At 40.3% G+C, this 27,035-nt stretch overlaps 5 protein-coding genes across 5 annotated transcripts; 3 read left to right on the top strand and 2 right to left on the bottom strand.

Moving 5' to 3' along the window:
- Window positions 1-480: 480 nt before the first annotated feature.
- On the top strand, window positions 481-1,642 carry MELLADRAFT_89473 (uncharacterized protein; the record flags this gene model as incomplete). The annotated part of the gene is made up of 5 exons (XM_007412402.1): window positions 481-564; window positions 689-1,075; window positions 1,135-1,287; window positions 1,360-1,469; window positions 1,534-1,642. The coding sequence occupies 5 exons, from the start codon at window positions 481-483 to the stop codon at window positions 1,640-1,642; spliced, it is 843 nt and encodes a 280-aa protein (XP_007412464.1).
- Window positions 1,643-9,471: 7,829 nt separating this feature from the next.
- Window positions 9,472-11,417, top strand: MELLADRAFT_72415 (uncharacterized protein; the record flags this gene model as incomplete). Its single annotated transcript, XM_007412403.1, has 4 exons — window positions 9,472-9,904; window positions 10,038-10,551; window positions 10,680-10,724; window positions 10,788-11,417. 3 exons carry the CDS (start codon window positions 10,095-10,097, stop codon window positions 10,907-10,909), a joined length of 624 nt encoding a protein of 207 aa, XP_007412465.1.
- Window positions 11,418-12,272: 855 nt separating this feature from the next.
- MELLADRAFT_75201 (uncharacterized protein) lies at window positions 12,273-14,785 on the bottom strand (the record flags this gene model as incomplete). The annotated part of the gene is made up of 3 exons (XM_007412322.1): window positions 12,273-12,774; window positions 12,873-13,231; window positions 13,306-14,785. The coding sequence occupies 3 exons, from the start codon at window positions 14,623-14,625 to the stop codon at window positions 12,660-12,662; spliced, it is 1,794 nt and encodes a 597-aa protein (XP_007412384.1).
- Window positions 14,786-21,605: 6,820 nt separating this feature from the next.
- Window positions 21,606-23,366, bottom strand: MELLADRAFT_89469 (uncharacterized protein; the record flags this gene model as incomplete). Its single annotated transcript, XM_007412321.1, has 1 exon — window positions 21,606-23,366. The coding sequence occupies one exon, from the start codon at window positions 23,364-23,366 to the stop codon at window positions 21,606-21,608; it is 1,761 nt and encodes a 586-aa protein (XP_007412383.1).
- A 2,617-nt stretch (window positions 23,367-25,983) lies between these two features.
- Window positions 25,984-26,441, top strand: MELLADRAFT_89468 (uncharacterized protein; the record flags this gene model as incomplete). The annotated part of the gene is made up of 2 exons (XM_007412404.1): window positions 25,984-26,025; window positions 26,172-26,441. The coding sequence occupies 2 exons, from the start codon at window positions 25,984-25,986 to the stop codon at window positions 26,439-26,441; spliced, it is 312 nt and encodes a 103-aa protein (XP_007412466.1).
- Window positions 26,442-27,035: the final 594 nt, after the last annotated feature.

The following is a 27,035-nucleotide window of genomic DNA, read 5'->3' as shown; positions in this document are numbered from 1 at the left end:
CACCGTTTCTGATCTCAGAGTAGTAAGTTGAATTTCACCTTTCAACTTTCATCCTCCTCTCTCTCCATCCTTCTTCACTCTCCTAGTGTCCTTTCCGCGGGTAAGAGGCCCCCTTTTTTCGAACCCTCTTCATTTCATGCCCACACTCCCTGTGGTTCGAAGGGCCTCTTACCTGTCCCGTTTTGACAGTTCTCAACCTGGCGTCAAGGTAGGCTTCCCTTGGATACGCCCCTGACTAAGTTTGAGAACCTTAGGTTCCTCCCACAGCAAGCTAGCCTCACTCTCAACGGTGTCGAGAGCAAGGCTAGCACTTGCACGACCTATGACCTAAGAAGTGTCATTTCAAATCTCAGCCAGACTATCTCTGGACAGCCTCCACCCTTGGAGGGAAAGACATGGATTCATCTGCGCATTGTTCTCTTCAAATAACATTTACTCAATATATTACCAATTATCAATAACACTACTCAAGCAATACCAATGGCTGCCTCCAATCCTTCCTCCAACAATAAGGTCAAAGCCAGAACCCTCAACGTCTCAGGCCCGATGGACGTGTATGAAGTCGTCAGTCATCCCAAATCTGTTACCTTCATGCTTATACCAATACTCATATTTCTGGTTTGATCGTTTTTGCCGTAATTTCAACTATCTTTTACCTATTCATTTTTTTCGTACCTACGCCATTAAGTTGGCTACCGAGTCAACCGCTTCGTATCCACTGAGAGACGCTTACAGTTCAATTGTTTGCAAAGGTCTCAGTGGAGACAATCCGTACGAATATCAAGTTAAGGTATCAGCCTACGCGAATGAGTCTAGCTTATTAGAAGCAGACGGTGTGTATGTACTTAAGTCCAGAATGGTTGCTCCAAACCTCGAAGACTCTATTCTGACTTTGTTTTATGAGGTTGATCATGCCATGTTAGTTACTACCTCCAAAGACGTCAAGGGTTCCTTGGCAAACAATACAGCTGTCTCCGGTCTTGGTTTGATTATAGACCGATTCACCATCCAAGAAGATGTATATGATAAGCCTACCTTGGTAGCTATTGTCCAACATTCTGATTACGACAACGCGGTACGTATTTTGTACCTTTATTCTTCTTCGCAATATCTGACGAAGCCTCTCGATTCTAGGCCCGTGAGATGATTGTTTTCAATGTTGCCTACTACGTACGTCCGGTTAGAAACCTCCTTGCGATCCAGACTCTCTTCCAAGTCAATCGCGAGGCTGTCATATCTGGTTACATAGTTGATTTTGATGCCAATAATAACCGCTTCATGTGTGATGTGAGTACATCTGTTTTATGCCCTCCCTTCGATAGATTGGTCGCCTTTGTCCTAACCAAGTTTGCATCTAAGGTGACCGGTATTAACCTCACATCGGGGCCAGAGAGTGGCAAGGCCTCAACAACCGCCATCAAAGTCGAGGACACTGTCCAAACCCCATCCGGTCGTTCGCGCGGAAAGTTGTTAGTCTTCTCGATTACCTTTAACTGCTCAGTGTTTCTATGTTGATTCCTGTGTTATTCTCAGTTTCAAGAAAGGAAAATCGACAAGCAATGATAAGAAGCAGATAGAATCGCCTGCGGAAGAGGCTGAAGCGTCAGGCAAAGGTCACAAGAGAGTCAAAAAAAACCCTTGAGTGAACTTTCACAACATGGGTTTTGAAATTAGTGTTATTTTTGTTTCATCACTTTATTTAACACCTTCCACCATGATTCTGTAATGCGTTGGTTTGCCTGTTCCCTTGCATTTCATTGTCTATTGTACTACCAGTCAACGTTTAGCCAATCCCATGGAGTGTAGCTGGAATATCGAATCCTCTTTGTAAATTGTGTATCAATCGCCCTCTGCGCATTGCATCGTGACCCTTTTCTGCCGAGACTAAAAAAATGGTAGGCATTGATGCCTTCACCGACCTTGCACACACTTTGAACCGACCTAATAGCCACCGGACCCTCCAATTTCCCTCCAGTTTTGACTTTCTTGCCACGTAGCATTAATGATTGTTAATCTTTTTGTTCAATGCTTGACTATGGATTGTAACCCGCACCGTGAGAGTGTGTGCTTTCTAATTTTGAGTTGATAACGTCTTTCAAGACATTGATACAATCTTACCTTGAGATACTCACTTGCGCCGATTTGACTATATCAAACTTGAAAGACAACTTTGGCATGTGGTCAAAATGTAAACACAAATCTGGCAAATACAGTCCAGAGCGAAATTGGGTTTTCACGTATGTTGATGCTGGTGATCAACAATGCTACCGGGTCCAAAGCTATCGTAAATGCGTTGGATCGAGTGGAAATACCGCTCATCAGGTGAAAGACTTTTACGCCCATGGGTCCTTTGCCTTTTCCGGAAAAGCACTAAAAGCGCTCACTCAATAGTAATGCCTGCATCAACAATCGGTATCAAAAAATAGTCTACAAGAACATTTGTAGCTACTTCAACTAACTTTTTATATATCACTGCTTACAACAACATTACTGGTTCACCCCTTACAAATCCAGCATTGTCTCCTTATTACCTGAACATCAACTATCAACTTTTCCAAACCGAAATCAAATACTAAAAAGAAATCTTACAATAGTGATCCAAATACCGATTAACAAATCATCTCCGACTCATAATGCCCTTGATTGTTAGGGGACCCATTTCGAGATCGGAGCAAGCCTTGAAAGAAGCTTTACCAGGTCTCCTTCATTCAAATGTCGGTGAATGTGACTCGATATGCGAAACTTGCCATGCCCTTCACTGGGCAAACGAAAGGACAAAGAAACTTTGAGGTACTAAAATTCACAAGTACACATCCTGTTGCCAGGGCGGAAAGGTGTTGCTACCTGAGCACTACTTTCCTCAACGGAAAGTCCCTGAAATTATTACATGGCTCCTCACTTCCCCTCATCCAGGTCAGGAAACTTTCCTTGGGTTAAGAATCCTTGAACTTCAATACTGACATGCACAATTTCTTAGATGCCATTGCTGCTAGGTTGCGTATCCGGGACTATAATAATGTGTTATCCTTTACCTCAATGGAAGCTAAGGACATAGACCGGTCGGTAGCTGGCCAAAAGGGAGTTTTCACATTTCGATTGAATGGACAACTCCATCATAAGGTAGGATCTACCTTACCAATCAAAAAGGACACTCCATGTTTTTCTCAAATATATACCGTAGGAGACGGTGGAACGGTAGAGGCCCAAATGCGACAAAAGCATCACAACAACGAGTTGAACAATCATTTACTGCTCAAACTTCAATCGGCTATTAATAAGAGTAACCCTTACGCAGAACTGTTTAAGAACGTGAAGGAATTACTGCGTAGAGATAAAGGCAGCAAATTAGTTATTAAATGTATGAAGCCGGGTAAGAAAGACGAGTTAAAGCGATATAACTTGCCAACCGTTAAAGAAGTGGGGATGGTTATTCCCGGAGATGGAACTGTAGACAAAAAGGAACGCAACTTAGTCTTGGAGCGACGGGATGGCAACTTAATTACAATCACTGACATGCATACAGGATACTTACCCATGAGGTATGTTTTGTGCTTCCCAGGTGGTGCTCAACAGTGGTCCGAACACTATAAGTCACCAACGGGGAAAAAGAAGAGAAAAGCAGATGGTACTGAGGCAGAGGGTATGCACAACTTTTGCCTCTTCAAATAAAAGATTGATACTGACTTTTTATGCAGTTGCCGATAAGCGAGTAAGCAGTTTACAATGGTTCGCCTGGCTTTTGTTCGAGCGTAACTCGAAATTTTCTCCCCTACTTCATTGTCGCAGCTTGCTACAAGAGCTCATTGTGGACCTATACCTATGTGTTGAACGCGGTCGCCTATGTTACTTTGACATCAATCAAGAAAAGATGAAAGCGGAAAAGTACAAGCATATCTTAACTGACAAGGAACAAGATGTAGAAGTAGTTGGTCGGAAAGTCGTACTACCGGCTTTGTTTATTGGTGGACCTCGCCATATGCGGGCTCTGTATCAAGACTCGATAGCTTTGAGTAGAAAGTATGGAAAACCTTCTCTATTCTTAACCATGACCGGCAACCCTAACTGGCTTGAAATTCAAAATGCCTTGCAATACGATGAAACAGCCTCGGATCGGCCTGATATTGTAGCAAGAGTGTTTAAGCTGAAGTTAACTGAGCTATTGGAGGATTTGACTGTGCATAATCGATTGGGTGTAGTAGCTTCTTGGGTGTACGTTATCGAATTTCAGAAGCGCGGGTTGCCCCATGCCCATATCATACTTATCATGGACTCGCAGTATACACCAACTACCGTTCAAGACATCGATGATTTAGTGTGTGCCGAAATCCCTGACCCGACGCAAGAGCCCCTTCTACATGAGCTGGTGACGACTTCAATGTTGCATGGCCCATGTGGACCAGGTTTGAAGAGCCCGTGTTGGAACTCCGAAAAGAAAAATTGTAGGAAGAAGTTTCCTAAAGCCTTTCAATCAGAAACAAAGATGAACGAGAATTCTTATCCGCTTTATCGACGTCGTGACAACGGAAGATCTTTTGTTAAGCAAGGATTCACATTTACTAATCAACATGTCGTTCCATACAATCGGTTTTTACTCATGAAATATAAGTGCCACTTTAATGTAGAAATTGCACAAGGTATTTGTGGTTATAAATATATTTATAAATATATCTCAAAAGGTCATGACTGTACAAACTTGGAATTAAGGCAAGCCGAAGACCTGGATAATGTTGAAATTGAGGATGACTCCACAACTTTAGCCACAGCAACTTCAAACGGCAAGAAAAAGGTACCAGCTCGAAACGAAATTCGGGAATATGTCAAGGGTTGTTATATAGGTCCGGTTGAAGGTTTGTCTGCGTTACCTTGCCTGTTTATAATACACTGACGCTTTACTTTACAGCTGCTTGGCGTTTATTTCAATACGACCTAGCTGGACGATCGCCGGGAGTGTACAACTTACCTGTTCATTTTCCGGATGAACAGGACGTCTACTTCTGGGATGAAGCTGAGCTGGAAGATCAATTGGAAAGTGGTGAAGCCAGCAAGACTATGTTGGTCGACTATTTTTGACTGAATGCGGAGGGGGCTATTGGCCGGGAGAGAAAAAACGTTCGTGATCTCTTATATGAACAAGTGCCAGATCATTTTTCTTGGACAAAGCAAAAAAAATGGAAGGCACGTGTTCCGAACATACCATGCGCGACCCGACTAAGCTATGCCAGCCCAAAGGAAGGTGAAAGGTTTTTTTTACAAATTCTGTTAGGCCATGTTAAAGGTGCAACATCTTTCCTTCATTTAAGGACCGTGAACGGCGTCATTTGCAACACTTTTAGAGACGCCGCGTTGAAGCTTGACTTATTAGAGTTGGATAATCACTATGATTACTGTCTAAGAGACGCATCTTTTTGGATGACTGGAAGACATCTAAGAGAGTTATTTTCAATCATAGTTGTACATAATAATCCAGCTGACCCGAACGCGCTGTGGGAAAAACATCAAGACTCACTATGCGATGACTGTGAGTATCACCTTCTTCAAAACGGTTTTGATGGTTGTCCGACAAAAGAAGACATACTAGCTTGGGGCCTTTACAACATTTGTTGTCTTACGGACCAGATGGGTGGAACTTGGTCATTGTACAATTTTTGTGGATATGACGTGGACCGTATCAACTCAATCCGAAAGAAGGTTGATAATGAAGACGCAAAGAAAGAGGCTCGACTGCAAGCGAATCAAGACTTTGTTGATGAACATTTGCCGTTACTGAATGCGGAGCAATCGTACATCTTTCAAGATATCATAAATGGTTTAAATAATAGTAAACAAAAGTTGTGTTACTTAGATGGACCAGGTGGTACAGGAAAAACATTTCTTTTGAATACTTTACTTAATTACTTGGAGGCAAAAGAAATTAATACAATTGCTGTGGCTTCTTCGGGAGTAGCAGCTCAGCTTCTGTTAAACGGAAAAACGGCACATTTTGGTTTCAAGATTCCTTTTAAGCACGACTCGAAATCAGTATGCAGCTTATCAAGTAGGAATGATTTTGGCAAGCGAGTTAAAAACGCAAAATTCATAGTGTGGGACGAGATCTCCATGCAACATATGGATCACATTAACGCCGTAGATCGAAGCCTAAAACATTTGCTGAACGATAGTAGACCATTTGGTGGAATTTCAGTGCTGTTTTCTGGGGACTTTAGACAAACTCTTCCAATTGTACCTAACGGAAACTTACAAGATCAATTAAAGGCATCGCTGAAAGCGACCAACGTTTGGGATATGCTCAAGAAATACAAATTATCAAGGAATGTCAGGTTGTTAGGAACCGGAGAGCAGCAAAGTATAGAACTCACCAGTTTTGCTGATTGGCTGCTCAAACTTGGAGGAGGCGAACTGCAGGAAGATTCAGAAGCCATTGTTAGCATTGATCGCGTAGACACCCACATTGTGTCTCCCGGTGTCGAGGTTGACACCAAATTGATTGACTGGTTATACAACAACTTACCGATGTTGAGTAGGACCGGTTCTTGGGATGACATGGCTATTTACTTTTCAGATAGGATGTTAATCACTCCACTCAACAAGACAGTTAGAAGAATTAACCGGCTCTTAAGTGACCGCATTGGGGGCGAAGTTCTGGTCTCCACGTCGGTAGATGTTATAGACGAACAATCATATGAACCAATTGGGGAGGAATACTTGAACACCGTTTGCCTTACAAATTTCCCAGACCACAAACTGAATCTTCGTCGAGGCCTACCCATCATATTATTACGGAACTTGAACGTTGCAGATGGGTTGTGTAACGGAACCAGGTTACTCATTCTCGATTTCTTTGACCGTGTGTTACAATGTAGAGTCCTGTCTGGACCTAAGAGTGGCCAAACCATCTTCTTACCAAAGGTCTGGCTAATACATGAACCCGACGAAGCATTGTCAATCAGATTTTCCCGACAACAGTTTCCAATAGCCGAGGCCTTTTGCTTAACTATCAACAAAGCACAAGGGCAGAGTTTGAACAAAGTTGCCGTGCTGCTGCCTGAACCGGTCTTTGCGCACGGGCAATTGTACGTAGCTTTGTCTCGGTGCAAGTCAATAAACCAAATGATGGTTTCTCTGGCAACAACATCAACCTTGCCTAAGACAAAGAACGTTGTCCTGAAAGAAGCACTGTTGGACTAAGGTGAAGTTGGGAACACCAAATTAGTAAGTGAGTTAACTACTACACTTCTTGGTTGAAAATGACCAGCGTTCGGTCAGTTGAGCTAATTTCTTTGTGACTAATAAATTTCTGACACAAGCCCGTACTAATACTGTAGAACCCAAGTATGTTTTGGGCAAAAAACTTTGTACCTATTAGCTTCTCATGTGGATTAAATTATGTGTCAAATGAATTGTAAAGACCAATGTACTTTCTTGCGCTGATTTCACTCATTGAGAAACATATTTTGGGACATTTGTTTTTTGACGTGAGTGAATTCCACCAGAGGCACTTAAGTTGACCTTAGTAAGTATTTACCTACCGTGAGGTGTTAGTGGGTTTGTGGCAGCTTAGTTCAAGCCACGCACATCGTGAACGGTAATGATTCTTGACGTTTGTGAAGCCTGAGTATAATTTTGGACAGTAGCCCAACAAGCTCTCACTAACAGTACAAGATAAGATTACACCAACTTTGTACTACGTCGTGACTCGGTGGGGTTATACAACCAATTCAAAGAAGCAATAATTGCATTGGGTTAAGTCGAGATAACAAACAGTAACATAAGCTGACAAAACTAAGTTACGGCGACGCGACGAAAGACGATTTTGTATAACATGGTCATGCTGCCCAACAGCAGAAGCCGGCATAAATAATGTGTTGCAATGTTTGGGAAGAAAATTGAAACCTATTGAATCACCTGGGAAAGATAAGGATCCAATGGTTTGACAAAAATAACATATACATAAGGACTGCCTTGGTCCGGAAGGTGTGCTCGGAAGTAATATAGTACATAGGTGATGGCTTTGCAAAGGACAAGTTCCTGTAATAACACACGGTCTTTGAGAGGCCGGGACACCTAAATTTTAATACTGTGTGAGACACCTGCTTTATTATGGTGTTGGTCCAATGTGTCTGCATTGTAACACTTCTCAAAAATTGCTGTAAATGACCAAACTTAACAAAGTCCCTCGCCAAAGGCCCGAGCCCCAGCGAGGGACTTACCCCATAAACTGGAATCCTGGCGTGAGAAGTGAGCTGTATTTGCTCCAAATTCTCTACATCTGTTTGTTTTTTTTCTCTCTCAACAAACATGTCTTGCAACAAAGAAAGAAGAAAAAGGCAAGGGACCATTACATATGTACCAATTGCAAACTCCTTTCTATCTTTTTGGGAAGTTATCTTTTTGAGTAGTTGAAGATCAATTATTTTGACCGCTTTCTGAGAAATACAGGCTTTGAGCCGGCTCGCCGCTGCTGAAAATTGAAAACAGACCCATTTTTGATTCCCCAGTAGCCCAAGTTCCAGACCAGATTTGGGGAAGCTTGCAATTGGCTCATATGTAATGAATATTTGCCATCATCCTTTTATTTACCTCCGAGACCTGTTTATTTAGGAACAAATCAAAGAATTCAAAGTAGCGTTTTTTGAGCCAATACAGGCTACTTCTCACGCCAGGATTCCAGTTTATGGGGTAAGTCCCTCGCTGGGGCTCGGGCCTTTGGCGAGGGACTTTGTTAAGTTTGGTAAATGACACTCAAATCATGTGTATACAAAGATACATACTATGTGGCCCACGTCGTGCAGTTCTGCAGGTGCGGGCATGCCCGCATGTTCTCTAGTTCTATCAAATGTTTGTGCGGAATGTTGAAGCGATACATGAAAATATTTACCAACCTCTTTCACGATGTGTCTAAGGTGGCTGATGGATACTTGGATCTCATGACTCTCTTGAGTCTTCGTCGAGGTCCATGGCCCCAAGTTTGATTACAAAGTATGGAATTCGAAGTTTAAACGCTCGAACAAATGCTCAATACGAGGAGATTTCACTACAAGAACTATGAACAAGTTTAGTCAGCCAGGACTTTAACCAAGTCATACGCTGCAAGGAGCCTGAAAAGTTCCATAGCGTCGAGAATTCACAAATCGCGAGCGGTCTTACGTTATCTAACTTGTGCATCGTTTGCGGTCGGATCGATCTTTCAACAAAAATCAGTGTAAATTCGTACTTGAATTCATCAAGCAAACACCCCCAAGGTGCAAGCGGTTCAACGCGACGGCATTTCCATCCAGCACACGAGCGTGCGTGCTCCGATATATCGATAAATTTGCTGCTTTGGTTCGGAATGTCCGAAGCGTCTCCCTACTATGAGTAGTCTCAGCCTCGCTCATCCCCCAGGATACCTCTCAATTTCCCGGCTAGAAGTCCATGTGATTTCACATCGAAGTGAAGTGTTGAGTACTCCTCCCCGCATTGCTATGCTGCCGTGAGAAATGGGAGCCGTACTACCGTTCTCGAAACCTGAGTTTTTGGATGAACAAACTTCACTTGACAAATCCTCTCCGGTTTCCTGCTCCCGATACTCAACTACCCTGATTGCACTCTGTATACGTGGAGACGTGATTCTCCAAGATCGTGATTCTCCCGAGACGGGTGCAAAGTTTACCTGCTAACTTAATAATATCTTTTGCGTATCAACGTCCTTCCGCTTTGTTTTCATCTCGAAGCGTCAAGGTACTCCCATTCTTACCCATTTTTCTGTGTTGGGAAACCGTCTTGCCATTTGGAGGTTGCAACGCTTCAACAACATCTTCAAGTACTCGATTCAGAAAGTGGGTAGTTGCGCTTTAGTCAAGGATTGAGGATCTCGAGAACACAGGTGACTGAACTGCTTACCATCGAAAGGCAAAACCATCAAGACGTAATGTATCTTCCTTCTTCCTCATAATTCACTTCACTAAACAAGTCTGCACAGGTTGCTTTCAATCTGTTGTAGCTGTGCCAAATGTCCACGTACTGATTACCATTCACTTTCTGTCTTCGCAAATGATCAGTGTCATCGGAGCCATAGGATCATAACTAACATCTAAAGAGGTGGATAATACCGTGATATGTCGAATACATCTGACAGATTGAGTTGTCTGACATTGAAGGGTGAAGAAGAAATAAAACCAATGATGGAGCTGGAGAAGCCATACCCCACACATCAAACACCACGACATCCCCCTCGGCACCCACTACGGCACTCGGCACAATCAGAATATACGCTAAACGTCCCAGACTCAGCTGAGAACTCCCCGACCCAAGAAAGTCACACTATTCGCCCGCCATTTCTCCGTGATCACACTAACCGGCAGAGCGCATGCTCAGATATCACGGAAGAATTCCAAGGACCAGAAAATGGAAGTGATGGAGAATGTTCGGTCGTTTATGATGATTTGATGGGCAACACATCTGACCCTCTCCATTCTATTGAGAAAGTTTACCCTCGGCAAGGAAGGTCGAGATACATCACGGAAACTGGTAATCCGTTCACGATATGGTCACTGCGAGGATGGCTCAACTTAGGTGGGTACTTTCAAGCCTTTCACGTATGACAGAAACTCCTTCATGCTACACGATCACGTTTTGGATCCATAAGTCGAATGCATATGACTCACTCATTCCCTGTTTTCTTCTGAACTTTATATCAATAGGAGCTGTGACGTTCTTGTTTGTTTTACTCATCGGCCTTTTTGCATGTTTGTCTCCCTTGAATTTCCGTATCAGCTTTAAATTTACTCATATTTTTTGTTTTTTATTAGTGTTGCCCATATATCAATACGCCACTCGAACAGCTACATCACTCGATGACAAGACTCTTGAACTTTCGAGACAAAGCGGGCCTTTCGAAGTCTCACAGCTTCCCCAAAGGCTTCAAACGTAGTGACCTTTTTCAACCAGGCGTTGCTCCTCATCCTCCCTAAATTTTTTCATGTCAGCTCTGATTCCAAGGGGGCCGGGCGTGAAGACGAGTTTTTGACACCGCTTTGATTTCTTCAGCCGACGGGAGCTCGATAACTCATCTCTCATTTTGGAGCGTTCGCCTTCTTAAACCTCGATTTGTTTTCATTTTACCTTTAGACATTCAGCTTTCTCCCATTGCACTTCAACTTTCCTTCCTCTGCATATTCAGAATAAATCATCGTTAGGAAATGCTTGTATTATATTGTAATATTCTCCATCATACTGTTACATTTATAATTCAATTTATCCTTCATGTTTCTCTTTCTTGCACTATGTTGATGTGATTTTTACACTTCCTCAGCCTAGATCTCTGGGGCATCTGTTGCCAACAGATGCCCCAGTGCAAGACCCCAACAGTGTTGGGGTCTTGGAATTTGAGTTCAACATATTTTGATTTTTTTGCTGGAATTTGAAAGAAGATCCCTAATACACCCAACAGCTTCCTGATAGTTGAAGCCTGACGTAACACAAGTCCCAACTTCTTGCAGGGCACTTTTGGTAACTCATAAGTCCATAGCTTGAGAGGTCAAAGTATCTGACTGACTTGGTTAAATGATAGTTGAAGCCCTCATGTCAAAATTTAAATGGGTTTTGATAAAATACACCTGCAGACATCCAATTTGGAAGGGTAAGGGTGTGGCAGTATCTCCCCCTATGTGAGACGTAAGACTTTCTGTGAGACCCGAAAAACATATTCTTCAACCAAGCTTAATGATGGATTTTGAATCTGATGAAGTATGATACTTGTTCAAGAAATGCCCAATTCTACAAAAGGAATTCCTTGGAGTTGCCCATATCTGTATTCTAGGGAGGAATTGGATCCAGCTCTTTAGCGTGTCTCTGTTGTTGCCACATGAACAACCACCACAAACATCATACTGACCACATTAGGGGGTTTCAAGTTTGATTATTTTTTACATATTTTTCAAATATTCAGACAAGCTGTTCATAAAAAGATCTTTGTGAAACCATCTTATCTTTAATTTGAGACAACAACAAAGGTGTCCTGCTTTAAAAAATGCCATACATTTTACAACAATAGGGGGTTTCAAGTTCTTAAAATCTTACGGTGTTTTGTTCTGCAAATACAAGGTTGACAGCATTTGGGATACCTAAAAAGGTGTCCCAAATATTTAATGTTTATGGTAAATTTTACCGTCTCAGAGAAATTGTTATACTGTAAAAATACCGTAAAAAACACAACTCGGAACCCCTAATTCTATCTAAGATAAAACTATCCTAACCCGCACAGAAACCCTCTCACACCCATTAAAGCAAACCGTAAATGCAAAAAAAACTTTCAAAGTGTAATTTTTCTCTCTCTCTTGAAATGTCATGTAAATACAAAAAAATAAAAATCAATGAAAAATATATACATATATATATATTTTAATCTTGAAATCATAACTTCAAAATTGTTAAATTCTGAATAATAGAAACACCCTCCTTTATCTTCAACTTTGCTTCTTATCATCTCCAATTTATATATATATATATAATCTACTACCATCTTTCTCTTCCAAATTGAAAAAAGCAAAAGAACAAAAAAAATTGAATAAACCTTGTTAAATATGAAAAAGATTACTAATGAGAGTGATGCTACAAAAGAAAAAATCCAACTCCTTCAACTTCTTCCTTTCCTCTCTCTCTCTAACCCCCCAAAAAACTCTTTATTCATTTATAATAATCTCATCATCATCATCTTTCTTTTTATTTAAATCTTCCTTTTTCTTTTTCTTCTTCAAATCTTTTCCATTATTCTCTACACCATTTTCAACATCATAACTGCGAAAAAAAACACCAAACCAAAAAGAGAATCAATACTTTTGTTTCCAATTTTCACTCAAAAAAAAGAAACGAAAAAAAAGAAACACTGAACAAACTTTTTCAATCTCCTTTCTTCCAAAAACTTTTCATCTCTAACTTTTTCAATCCATTTTCCAATTCCTTTAGCACAAATTTTAGAAGTAAGATAATGAGAATACCAACTAAGGATTGCAGGATAAGCTGATCTTATCATCAAATAAATACATTCTCCTTTTTTAATTGATTCATCTCCCCATCCAATTAATCTCATTATAAATTTTAATCTTCTTTCTGGTATGATTAACAAAATCGGTCCTAAAATTCCTGTTGGTAAACTTATGGCTAAGATCATTTTAATTGTGATTGGTAAGATTATTTTAAGATTTGTAATTTGAATTCCTTCTAAAATTTCACCTCGATTCCAACATGCCAACACCTACAAAAGGGAAACATCAGTTCATCAGTTTTAAATCCAATCCAATCTGTTTCATTTTGGTCAGAGCCTCTTACCTCATCTTGAGCACGCGACACCCAATTAGGTACCACTCTAGCTAATCTAGCCGCAATAGACAAATAAATACAACCATAAGCCCAAGTTTGTACTAGATAAATCGTAGGAATTCCTAATCCTTTAGGCTTCAAAGGTCCTAAAAAGTATAATTCAATGAAACCTGTTAATAAAATCGGCAATAGAAAACCAACTCCAAATATAAATCCAATTAGATTGATCATTTGAATCAACTTTTTATACCAATTGATTTTCTCCTTGATTTCTACTTCTTCTGTTTCTTCTGTACGATTAAATGTAATGAGTTTCCTAATAAATTTACCAATGACAGCTACTACTAATGATCCAATCCCATAAGCATAAACATCATGAGGTTCTCTTCCATGAACCATAATCACTCTATCAAATATCAATCTACCAACCATCAATGGAATTCCAATCCCTAACCAACCAAAGGTTACACCAATGCTCCACATCGAAATCACATATCCAATCATCCTGATCCTAAAGAATGGTGGTAGATAAACTACAGTATAATGATCAACATCACGTCCAGTTTCAGCTCGAGCTTCTGCTTTTTGTTGTATAATTAAAAGTTCATCAGCTGGATTGATTGGCGTTCCATTCGCAAGCACTGGTATATGCATCTTTCTTCCAGGTACAACTTTGACTGAATCTGTTCCTGGGACTCTAGCAAACGATCCACCTGCTGATTTTCTTCTTCTTTCAATAGTAGTACCAGGTTGGATTTCTTCTAATGATTCAATTTGATCTGAAGCACAATTGTGTTGATCATCTTCAAAGAATCTCATTACTGAATACCAAGCCCTAGGTTTTTTCAAAATTGGTTCTCTACCTGGCATTCTAATCATCACTTCTAATTTGGTTTCTTCTTCAATTTCTCTTTCTCCATAAAGAAAACAACTCAATCTGAATCTTTTAGCTACTTTTTTACTTATGATCTGTAATGTTTGTTTTAGTTGATTTCTAGGTTGAATCCAATAAATGAAAATCGGTAAACCAGTTTGATAGATGACTAAATCGATTGCAGAGTTGGAGATGGATCGGTCTAAATGTACTCTGAGTGGTAAACAACCTATAAAGGTCATTAAACTTATCACAATCGATCCGATTCCTAATGCGATCACTGTTCCATACATTAATGCGGATGCTAAGATCTTCTTTACTTGACTCCATGCCGGTCTTTCTAAGATTTCTCGTATCGGATTAAATCGATCATCAGAAGGATCTCGGATCCACCAACAAACACCAGACCTAAGAGATTCCCTACAAGTAGAAACCAAAATAGCAAAGGTGAACATAAAACAAGTACCAGCCAGCCAAGTAATTAAAACTGTTGAATAAGGCGAAACACTATAAAGGTCTAATCGATTTGAAATAGTTGTATTAGGAAAGACTGGAATGGTTATAAGTATAATTAAAAAACCACAAAGGAATGGAAAGATGACTAATTCGATAAAGATAAATGTTCCCACTTTGGCGATCATCACTTGTTGTTTCATTCCATTCACAATGGTTTGACTTACAAATCTAGCTCTTTGTTGATCTAATCCCGATGAAAGGTAAATTAAACTTAAAAACACTAATTCTGCATAACCTAATAGAACGGCTAAAGCTCGATCGAGTGGTTTAGTACCATATGCGATTTGCTCTAATTTTCCACCTAATTGATCCATAAGTTGATGCCAGACTGGACTTAGTGATATGATCCGATTGAATTGAGATTGGAGGTAATGAACACCAGATTGGAAATAACTCGTGGCATTGTGTGTGAACCATGAAGGGGTCCATGGAACGGCTTTGACTGATTCACTATTGTCTTTGATCATTGGCATAAAGCGTGATAATGAAAATCTTGAATGAAAGTCAATTCGAGCGAGTTGTCGTTTAAGTTGTACCGAAACGTAATCTAAACTAAGATGTACAAATCTTCGTAAGATTAAAAGTCCCTTCAAAGGTGGTGCCAAGAGTCGATGAGCTCGAGACTGAAGTACAAAACAATATCAATTCATCAAATTCATCTACTATAGCTGATCGAAACAAGTATCATGAAATCACTTACCAAGACTGCAATCTTTCCAATCATATGTGGTATATGAACAAAAGCCAAAATAGATAATGATAACAATAAAGTCATCAATCCCACATTCTGTACCAACATCAACAAACTACCTTTCATTCCAATCAATTCCAAAATGCCATCTAGGTCTTCTGCCAATAATTCTTCTTCTACTTCATCTTCGGGAGCAGCCGCAGGAGGAGCAGCCATATTAACAGGTCCTACAGCATTTGGTGGTAAACGGTTATTCCGATCTAGATTTTGGGCTTGATCAAATTCATTTAATCGAGCTTGCATCATTGCAAGATGTCGTCGATCAAGTCCTGGCGCTACTTGTAATGGAGGGTTTGGAGCTTGTTGAACTCGATTTCCAACAGGTGGGGGAAGCATAAATCGACGAGGTTGGTTTCTAGGTGGTATTGGTCTCACTACCCGATCAACCACTGGACGATGTGTTCCTAATCCAGCATTCGGCTGTGGACGAGTCGGATTGGCCTCATTGGCTTTGGGCAACTCTTCTCCTACCTCTAACCAATTGAACGCATCGGTATGAGATGTTGTGGTGGGTAAGGGAATGGAAGATGAAGGTCCTGCGACCGGGGCTTCGGTCTCTTTGATCTTCCCCTTTAAATCCTCTCCTTTGTTCGCGCTGTTATCAACAACACCGCTCCGATCTGAAGGAAGCACTTTGAGTTCCATACCAATGTCATCAACGTCGAGCAAATCCTCATTCATAAGCTAAAACACACATATATATGCAGTTAGTGGATGGAACAATGCGGAAATAAGACTCCAAGACAAACCATTGCAGTAGCATATCGTCCAAAACCCTCATGTTTGACAATACGATATAATACTTGTTGACGAGCCAAGATTCCAAGGATCCCGCGCCTCATACGAACCACAAATTGATTTGCTGGACCCTTATCGATAGGTAGAGCCTTACAAGATTCAAGTAAGAATTGAGTAGATCGAACGACTTCAAAGACTCCTTTTTGAAGTTGAGCACTGCTACATTCTGCTAATTTGACCTCTACAGCACGATGTAATGCTCCATGTAAACTTTCATAATTTATTTGATGAAATCCTTGATTAGGTTTCATTAATGATTTCAATTTTTCATAAGTTTTGATTAATTGACAAATCAATTTATTCCCTTCAGATTCATAAAGAGTTGATGCAAAGTCAATGATCACTTCATCATTCAAGAAGACTGTTAACCAGTCCATCTCAAGTTTTTGAAATGATCTTGCAAGAGCTGAGCTTGAGAACTTAGATACTCTTGAGATATGTTGACGAAAACCTGTCAATTCATTCTTAGTTTCATCACTCAAAATCATCGAGGTAGCAAATTTTGACCAAAGTCCTGTGATATTCTCTTCATCCCATCCCACTGGTGATCTGTTCAACATATTCATGACTTGTAGAGCTGGCGGAAGTAAGGTCTTGTAAGAGGGCGGTAAGAGTAATAGATAAGCCGATGTAACGAGAAGCCGATGATTGACAGAGGTCGGGAGTAGTCGGTCGCTTATCTCATGGTTGAAGGAGCTATGTGGGATTGGTGAAGTCGTCGTGAAAGAGTGTTTTCTCGGAGAAACTTTCGATGTAGATTTAGGATCATGATCACCGGGTGTAGAGACAGCCTTAGGCATCTGAAGTATCGAAGACTCCTTGCTCAGCAAGTTTTGCTTACAAAGCTAGAGAGTAAAAGGATTAGTACGCATGCATATCAAAATATTGCGCATCTAAAAAAGACCTACAATGTCTTGAGCATACTTTACAAACGCTCCACTTCTCATTACTGCACCCAAGATTCGCTGCTTAACCAGCATGGATACAAGATCTCGTTTCATATCCTGAATTAGCTTCACACTATCATCTCCAACTTCTCCAGATGGAAGTACTTGATAAGTTTCTGCAAGTTTCTGAATATCAAGTTCGAGTTGATTCAGACAAGGATGCATGTCGATTGATCCCATGGCTCCTAGAAGTGGAACCACAAACAACTTTAAAGCGTTGAAGACAGTTAAATAAGGTCGCGATGTTTCTTCATTCGGATGGTGATCACCTTCATTGACTAATTCGAGACCTTTGATCAGATTAAAAAGTGTTAAGAGACCATACACCAAGGCATGATGATGAAAGACATCTGTCAAAGGACTCTTGTTCGCATCAAGTTTGATACGGTAAAGTGATTGGATATGCTTCCCGATCTTGGGATCACTCAAGAGAGCTGTTGTCCAATCCGTTTCGAGTTGATTGAACATGGTCTCCTCATCCTTCGAGAATGGACCAGATGTAGGTTGTCGTCGCATGTGTTCTCTGAGCCGACTTACAGAAACAGGCAGAGTGCCTGTAGAAGGGTCCAACAGGGTAGAGGCGAGCTTGGTCCAAATTTGGACCAGTTCCGTTTGCATAGGTGTTATGGAGCCAGGTTGATGAGATGATGTCGTGAATTGATGTGAGGTGGGCTCAGCGATAAAGATGATATAAACAGAACCGATCAGCACTTGATGAGATAAGATATCAGGATTGATTGATTGATCGAGATTGTTTGAATCCATAAGATCCGAATCATCGATGTTAAGGGGATCTGATTCTGTCGAAAATTGATGAAAGATGGCATCTGAGCTATCCGAGTCGGATGAAGTGATAGAAGTTTCCTCAGTCGAATTGATCGGAGGTCTCGGAGTAGGGGCTATAATCCGATCTGAGTTATCATTGGGATTTGGCGGTTGTTCGACATTCTCTATTTGAGCTGGACGGTTGTTGATACCCTCAGCTAGTGGTCGAGGTAGATTTTGAGGCGCATCATCTTCCTCTAAGTGCATGACGTCATGTGGAGGAGTATTTTGAAGGATCCACTCGCGTAATAAGAAGACGGCGACAAAACTAAGAATGACAGCACAAGTGATCAGTTGACCTTGAAAGATATCCATCGCGATGGAATTGGTGTCAAGTTGGATTGAAAGTAAACTAAATGAATTATGTAGGTTAGTTGGATTGGTTGAGTTTGAGTCTGATGAATTTGAAGTAAGCTGAACATCAGTTGAGTCAGTAGAATTCAAACCATCGGAAGTTTGATTGTGACTTTGTTTGTATTCTGAAAGAACAAAGGCATAAGTGAGTCACATATCAATAAGAACAGAATACTTGATTAGAATGACACTAACTCAAGTCACTTCCTGAAGTAAGACCAAATGCAAACCAATCTCCTAATCTCCAATATCCTGCAGAAACCCAAACCACAGTCCAAGGAACTAGACCAAGCCAACACATTGCCACTAGAGTTGCTCTACCGATAAGTAAGATGAGGCGAAGAAATTCTTTTAGAGCTTGATAGATAATCGTAGGAATCGGTGGACGATCAGGTGAGCCAGTTTTATAAACTTTTTCAAAACTAAAAGGATGAGCACAAAGTTCACATGAAGATTTCTTTGAATGAGATAACCAAGTTGAAAGGCAATCTTGATGTACATGAGCAATTGAACCAGTACAACGACATGGATGAAAGAGAGGACCTAAGGAAGGGTCATCAGATCTACAAACCCTACAGACAGGTTGTTCAGTATCTTGATCGTTAATGTGAGTTGAAGTGGTTGGATTTGATTCGATCGTAGCTGGTAATGAATCAAATGCAGATGAAGATGCTGAAGTGGATGAAGAAGCGACAGAAGATAATGATGAAGATGAAGAATGAAGTGTTACTTTGGCGTTGTGGTTAGATGACATGATGATCGATGTTCTTGATGTTGTTCGTGGTCTTGTTCTTGATGTTGCTGATGTTCTTGTGATGAGAAGTGGTGATGAGAATGCTGAGTTAAATGCTGAATGCTGCACACGGCACCACCAGCACTGACTCGGGATTGTTTTTTAAGTGCATACGGTAAACCCGAGTACGTACCCCAGGCCCGCCCCGCAGGAGACCTATCTAAGTCCCTGGCGCGGCCCGCAGGTACGGTACCTGGTACGTGCCACGCAAGTTGAACTGATAAGTTTTGCCCTGCAGAGATTTTGGGTCCAAAATTGTGGTGTTCAAACTTCAAAATTCATTTGTGCCAAGTAATGAATAGAACTTGCACGGATCTTGCCTGGATCTTGCATGTTGGTCTTGCGCAGTTTTTGCACCAGTTGGAACACAATAAGGGGGCTCAAGTCGAAATATTTACGGCCCTTTCTTAAAAAATTGGGGAAAGTTTTTTACGGTACTGTGCTGTAAAAACTTCTCCCAATTTGTAAAAAAGGACCAAAAAAATTATTCGGATCTCCTTCTGAGCAGTAAATTTACGCAAATTTGCTGCTTAAAAAAATTTGGGGATGTTGTATAACATTTCCCAATAAGGGGTTTCAAGTTCCAATTTTTTATACGCTTTTTTAAAAAATCGGTCAAGTTTCATACAACAGCGTAAAAGTTTAAAACTGACCGTTTGTAAAAATCCACCACGTTGCATAATTGTGGTCGTACAAGAAACTTGACCGTTTTGATTACCCGAGCTTTTTATGACCAACCTTGTAATGAGATATCACCTGTTGACCAAGTAAATCAAGCCCAATCCATGCCCACTCAACCTTTTCAAAGGTCTCAAAAACCGTTCCAAACTCATTTTCCAGATGGTTCGAACATCACAAAGAAAAAAAACTATTCACACAGCTGAAGAGCTTCTTCAAATAGCCAAAGAAGATGAAGATGATCAAATGATCGAAGAAGAAATACTTGGTGAATGTATCATTCCGACGTTTGGCGATATTCTTTTTGATGATGATGACGAGACAGCCTTCTTGACCAATCTCCTCTTCAACGATGTCGACGATGCCAAGGATCTCTTGGAAATCCTGGAAAACCTCCGTTACCATGATGCACGGTGGAAGATGCCATTTGAAATGGACTTCAGTTTAAATGACTTGCTTTGTGATCGAGAAGTCGAGTTTTGACAATTGATGAGAACTTCTCACGCCGGCTTCTACGCCATCCTAGAAGCCATACAAGGCCACGGTATCTTCATGTCGACTAGTCGAAACCCACAGCCTGCTCCCATCATTCAACTTGCTCTTACTCTTGAGCGGCTTGGAAGTAATGGTAATGGCTGTTCTGTCCGCCGTCTGGGGAGAGATTACAAGAGGTCAATGGGAGCAATTGTTGACTGTACTCGACGTGTTCTCACCGCCATCGACAAGACATGTAGTCACTATATTCAATGGCCTAGTGAAGAAAGACGAGAAGAGATATCAACAGTGATGTCTCTTGAGGGATTTCCGGGATGTGTCGGTTTTGTTGATGGAACCAACATCCCATTATATCAACGGCCCGGCCTTGACGGAGAGACTTTCTTTGATTGAAAGAAGAGATACTCTCTCAATTGCCAAGTGGTTGTTGATTGTGATCGTCGAATCATTGCTCTCTATAGTGGATGGCCTGGTTTGTGTCATGATCAAAAAGTATTTTCAACCATGTCGCTCTCTCAAGATCCGGAGCTTTACTTTTTGGATGGTGAGTTTTCTCTTGCCTCTTTGTGATCTGAACAGAATTGACCTTTTAACTGACATTCTCATTACAACTTCTTTTAAGATGAATACTTATTGGGAGACTCGGCATACAAAATCACTAACACAGTGGTTTCAACTTACAAGTCGCCAGCATCAAAGATTCAGAGAAACGCTGCATTCAATACCCTTGTGGCTATAGCCCAAATTCGAAATGAACATGGTATTGGTGTTTGGAAAGAACGCTTTGGATCTCTTCAAGGATTGTGATTGAGGCTTGATGAAAATAAGGATATGCCATTTATATTGATCTGGATCAAAGTGTGTGCAATTCTAAGCAATATGCTTGCGGACTTAGGGGATCAGTGGGAGGAGGAATTGAAAGATGATTACTTACACGATAATTACCAATCAGCTGCTGGTCTTGACTTGGAAGTAGATCCTACTGATTCAATTGGAGTTCTACGTCGAGAACTTGTAAGGGACTATGCTGTTTCTTTTGATGAAACTTTATAAGGCTGTCTTGTTATTTTTTAATTCTCACCTTTCTTATTTTTGAATTCTCACCTCAATCCCTCTGAAACAATCATGTACACAATACGAAACTAGTTAAAATTTCAATTTCGATACAAATTTTGCTTCTTAAAATAAACTGATACATAGGTAAATAAAAATATTCTTGTAGATATAAAATCATAATAGATATTTGTAACTACACTTGGGTCAACTCAATCGATAAGTTCACTTTTCAAATAATAAATCCATATATGCTTTCATCTCCTGAACAGACATGTTCTTTAGTTGACATGATTCCATGACCTCTCGGCGAGTCTTGATTCTTTCTGCTTCCACTCGAGCCTCTTCAGCTTTTACCAATCTTGAATCTTCCTTGTTAAACTTCTCCCTTTCCCAGTTAATATTCTTATCAGCCAGCTCACTTGCAATCTTAGCTTTTGAACTCTCTGCTTTCTCAGCCTGTTTACATTCATTTTGATACTTTTCTTTGTCCCATTTCAAAGCGTCTCCAGCTATTTTTCCTTGAGCTTCAATTAGATCGCTTCCTGCTTTCTTTTTCTCCTCTGTCTTTTTATCAAAAAAATCAAAACATTTTTGATCACGATCTTTGACAATCGTAGCTGCTGGTGCCTTGTGGCGGCCTGGATTAGGATCAACCAAAGGTAAGGGTTTCATTGGTCGATTGGCAACTGATTCAGCGCCTCGCTTGCGCTTCGTGGCTGTCCTGGTAGCCTTTCTGATTGATTGAGCACCATCCTCATTGGCCGATATAGGATCGGGTAAGTCAGGAGTTGGTGACAAAGGATCGGGTAAGTCAGGAGTTGGTGATATAGGATTGGGTAAGTCAGGAGTTGGTGATATAGGATTGGGTAAGTCAGGAGTCGAGTATCGAAGATCACTGTCATGAGCAGGTGACAATTGTTTGGATCCAGGTGTTGTTGATTGAAGTTGAATACCCAAAACTTGTGAAGAAGCCATATCATCAATGTTGTCTTTCAAGTTGACAGTAGTTCGACGAGGTGGTGGAGATTGGTGAGGGTATTCATGATGATATTCAGGCTGTATCTCAAAGTCATTTGATTTGTAATGATACTCAGCATCCAAGGTTGGATCGATAACTACATCTTCATTGATTTGATCCAGAGTAGGGATAGAAATCTGAGTTGGTCTTGCTGTATCAAGGATTGCATGCGGAGTTACATTTGCTTTGTGACCAAAAATTTCATGAATGACATCATATCTTGGGCACATATATTCTTTTTTCTTCTCAGCGGTATCAAGTCCTTTAGCAATATCTTTATCTAGCAAACCCGTACCGGTTGATTTATCGAAGTAACGCTTAGTGTCAAGATATTTGTCTTTGATGCGTCTCCATCTCTTCGACATTTCTTCACCAGTGAGTCTCATTTTGTTGTTGGCATTAGCTGAAGATTTCTTGTGGCGATCATTATGATAGACATTCATTAAAGCCGCAAGGGTTTCCCAACAACCCGTTCGAGAAGTCCCATCCACGGCTGTTATGCTTCCAGAACCAAAGAGACAATCTTGGTTTTCTTGCATGGACATCAAATTGAGGAGGTGATCCAAGTCGTTCAGGTCAAACCGTGGGCCATTAACAGGATCCTTGACTTCAATTTCTTCTAAATTGATCTGGTTCTTGACAACTTTCGATTTCGGTTTCAAGGGAGGCTTGAAAGAGGAGGAGCCAACAGTTAGATTCGAATGAGAGGCAACAGTGGTTGCTGTTGACTGAGGGACCTGGACTTTAGGCAGTTTTGGTGGTTGAGATTTGGAGGTACTAGCGGTTGCTGTTGACTGAGGGACCTTGAGTTTAGGCAGTTTTGGTGGTTGAGATTTGGAGGTGCTAGCAGAGGCCTCGCGTTGTTTTGAAATTTCTTTAGATTGGCAAATCTGGAGTGCTGTGGGTTTTTGTCCGGGTGCTAAGCCACAGTCTGCTGCGATCTGGTCCTGTGAACGGCGTGGCATCCTGCAAATGGATATGAAAATATCAGTGATAGTAGATTGTGAGGCACAATGACATGATACGTACACAGCTTAATGTCTACCAAAGATCTTTGAATCCAGATTGATGAGAACAAAACGTGAAAAGTCTTGGTTGATTGGTCTGTTATCAAATCGGTTTTATTGAAAGATTGTGCTATATGGCAACCGGTTTGAAATACTTGATGCCCGGTTTCATGGGCCAAATTTGGCCACAGCCAAGCACAAGATGAACTGCAGACAAGTGTTCAACATGTGATTGGTTAGTAATAATAGGTTTCTATGGATCTAATGTTGTATTTAGAATTGATTTGATGATGGGTGTTTGGTGAGGTTTTCATTTCAAAGTTGATGAGGTTCCCATTTCTAACCAAACTGGGATCCTCAAGTTTAACGAGGTTCTCATTTCTAACTGAATTGAGATCCTTGACCTTTGAAACTAACAAACCAAGAGCGGATGCAGTGGATAATCATCAAAAATACACTCACAGATGCCGGATTGGTTCAGCTTTGAAGTGAATGATCGATCAATTCACTGTTGAGATAGGATAGAGGTGACAAAGTGGTTTGCCCAGTATTTGAAATTTTGAAAACAGGGCTTTGAATTCAAAACTGGTTGCCAAATACCGTGATCCTTTATCAAAAGTTAAATAGAAAGAAAACAATAAATGATTGTCAGTATATAGTGCGCTGGTATTCAATTTTGAAAAGACAAAATCAAATTAGAAAGGTAACTAACTTTGAAGATGGTATTATCTATTCTAGCACCAAATTGAATGATAAGTAAATCCAGAAGTTCTTTCAAATACCAAACTTGTTGTTTGTTAGAGTTGAAAACGATAGTCGAGTTTGATGGTAATAAAACTTCGAATCGTTATCGGGTTTGTGGATGGATCAGGGATTGATGGATTGATGGTTCAAATCCGGATTCGGATTTTGATTCTGAGTGAAAGCAATCCGAACTAGTACTGATCTGAGATTTGTAGTGAAGAATCTTGATCGATGGATGAGATGAAAGGGTGGTGCGATAAAGAATTTGGAGGTAAGGGTAAAGAGCGGTAAGGAAGGGACAAAATGGCCGGGTAAGGGAGTGATCGTCGGTCCTCCAAACTTCAAAGATGACGTAAAAGATCCAAAACTTGACCGGATACTTTTTATATGCGTAAATTTACGCTAATTTTAAAACGGGAGACGTAAAAAGGTTGACCGTTTTAAAAATATTTTACGTAAAATTTATGACTTTGTCCAAGTTTTTAAAACGTAAAATCACGTAAAATTTGGAACTTGAAACCCCTTAATTTCATAAAATTTTGCGTAAATTTTATGAAATCGGGAAAAGTTTTTTACAATAAAAGTAGTAAAAAAATTTGACTTGAGCCCCCCTAATAACTGGGGTTGTCAAAACAATTAATGTGCAAGATTGATGCACAAAATCTTGCACAGATCTTGCACATTGGTCTTGCACAGTTCTTGCACATGTTTTGACACCATAAATGGTTGAGATTTTTTTTCTTTTTTGGTTTTTTTGGTGGGCAAGTAAGGTTTAGGGGTGGTGCTAGGATGTAACATTTTGTGTGTGTTTTTTTCAAAAAAAGCAAAAAGAAGCAAATTTGGAGGTTATTCACCACTTGGGTCACCTATACATATGATGTATAGCATTCACATATATGATAATAGTGCTTCACATATGGCTCTTGTGGACTTTTAGAGCATCCACAATGGCGGACCTATTATGCAAGATCTCACACACTTAAGGGGTCAAAACATAAAAAACTGCTACAGTTGCTCCAGTCTAGTCACAACCAGACTTGCTCTGCAAAATTGAAATTTGATTACACAAGTTTACACACTGAACTCTTACTTACAAATCATGTGTAAAGAGTCATTTTTGGGCTCTAAGGGGGGTGTTTGTGTCAGAAATGACTTGGTGAGTCAATCTGCTTGGCCACTTTGTTTTGAAAAACCTCCGACATTTGGGTCTAGGTACCTAATGGACCTAATATTGAGTTATTAAGTACCTTACTTAAGTATTTAAATACTTATGTACCTTGAGTACACCAAGGGGCGACTTTGAACTGGGACCACGTGGAATGTAAGTTGGGTATGACCACCCCAAGTGGTTGTGTAGAACAGGTGGCAGCAGTGTGACCGCGGATATGTGGCCCTCATCCAAGCTTGTCACCTGTTCTACACGTGAGCTCGCTGGTGAGGTCACCCGTTCTACACGCATGTTATGCTACTGTGATGTACCAGCCTATTAGCGGATGAGCTGATGCGTGTGAGCAGGACCTATCAGCCAGGTTCTCAGCACCTGAATCAGCTTGGATGACTCAAATTCTCGAGAACACAAGACAAGGAAATTTGTACTTGAACATTTTTTTTTGGTATTTTTATTTTTATTTTTTATTTTTCTGAGGGACAGTGACGTCACCGGTTTTTACTTCTCTAAAATACACTGACCACCATCGTTCTTCTAAGTCATTCCGCACGCAAGTTTGCAACCCACTCCTACTTCACCACTTTGATCGATCACAAGCAGTCTCACTCTTGCATCTCTTGCATCTCTCGCATCTTCAATAGCAAGATTCAACAACTGCATCACATGAATGCAATAGATTGCAAGGACAAATTGGATAACATCATGGTAAGTTTGTCTGTCCTTCACATCAATCTTTTCTGATCAATTGTCTTAATCAATCCCATCATATTCATCAATGCCTTTTATTGTTCTTTGACAATATCAATCTACTTTGACCATTGTAGGTTTATCTCTCTTTCTCCTCTTCAAAGACTCATAAAAGAATCACACTTCATCATACTACTTCAAAGCCAATTCTTCTGAAGTTCAATAAACAATTACTCAATGAACTAATCAATCTTTATCATTCTTCTCCAATTCTATTATGTAGATCAGGAGATTCAGTAAGATCAGCTATAGTAAAACAAATAATAATCATTCAACAAAACGGATACACTCAAGACAAGCTCCTTTCTTTCAAAGTAACAATCTACAAAAACTTAATATTTCAAGTGCAACTTTCCTGTTCTCAAACATCTTAACTTCATGATTCAAATTTGCTGATCTCTTGTAACTGCTTTTTATCGAACTCTTCCTTTTAATCCTACTCTTGCTTGTCCATAGATCAGATCGCTCAATCACTGGCTCAATCACCTGTCCATATTAGACAAGTGATATATACATCTATTTGGCTTCATGTCTCAAAATCAGTCATATTCACATCATCATTCCCTTTGATACAGAGATCCCCATCACCTTCTGATCAATTTTATTTGATATAAATCTTTCTCTCTCTATTTTTCAACTGTGCTCTTCCAATTTTATCTTTCCTCTTTGCTTGATAAATGTATGTAGTATTTGAGAGTTTCTTCTAATGCAAAAAGTGGATGACTTTATTTATGCACAATTCTGGCAGCAAAAACAACAGCCAAGCCTGATTTGAGTGGGTTGGCTATTAATACCAAACAAGGCGGAATGAGCACTGAGAGGAATCACTCATCTGGCCATTGATTGATCAGGCTTACACTGTTGTTATGTCAGATAGCTCACCTTGTCACTGTGTGAGTCATTCCACCTTGTTGTGATGTGAGATGCTCACCTTGTTATGATACGGATCACATTGGGTGGAGCTCACG

The sequence above is a fragment of the Melampsora larici-populina genome, assembly GCF_000204055.1.
Source record: "Melampsora larici-populina 98AG31 unplaced genomic scaffold MELLAscaffold_30, whole genome shotgun sequence".
NCBI classification, from domain to species: Eukaryota; Fungi; Basidiomycota; class Pucciniomycetes; order Pucciniales; family Melampsoraceae; genus Melampsora; species Melampsora laricis-populina.
This window is presented reverse-complemented; position numbering and strand designations above follow the sequence as displayed.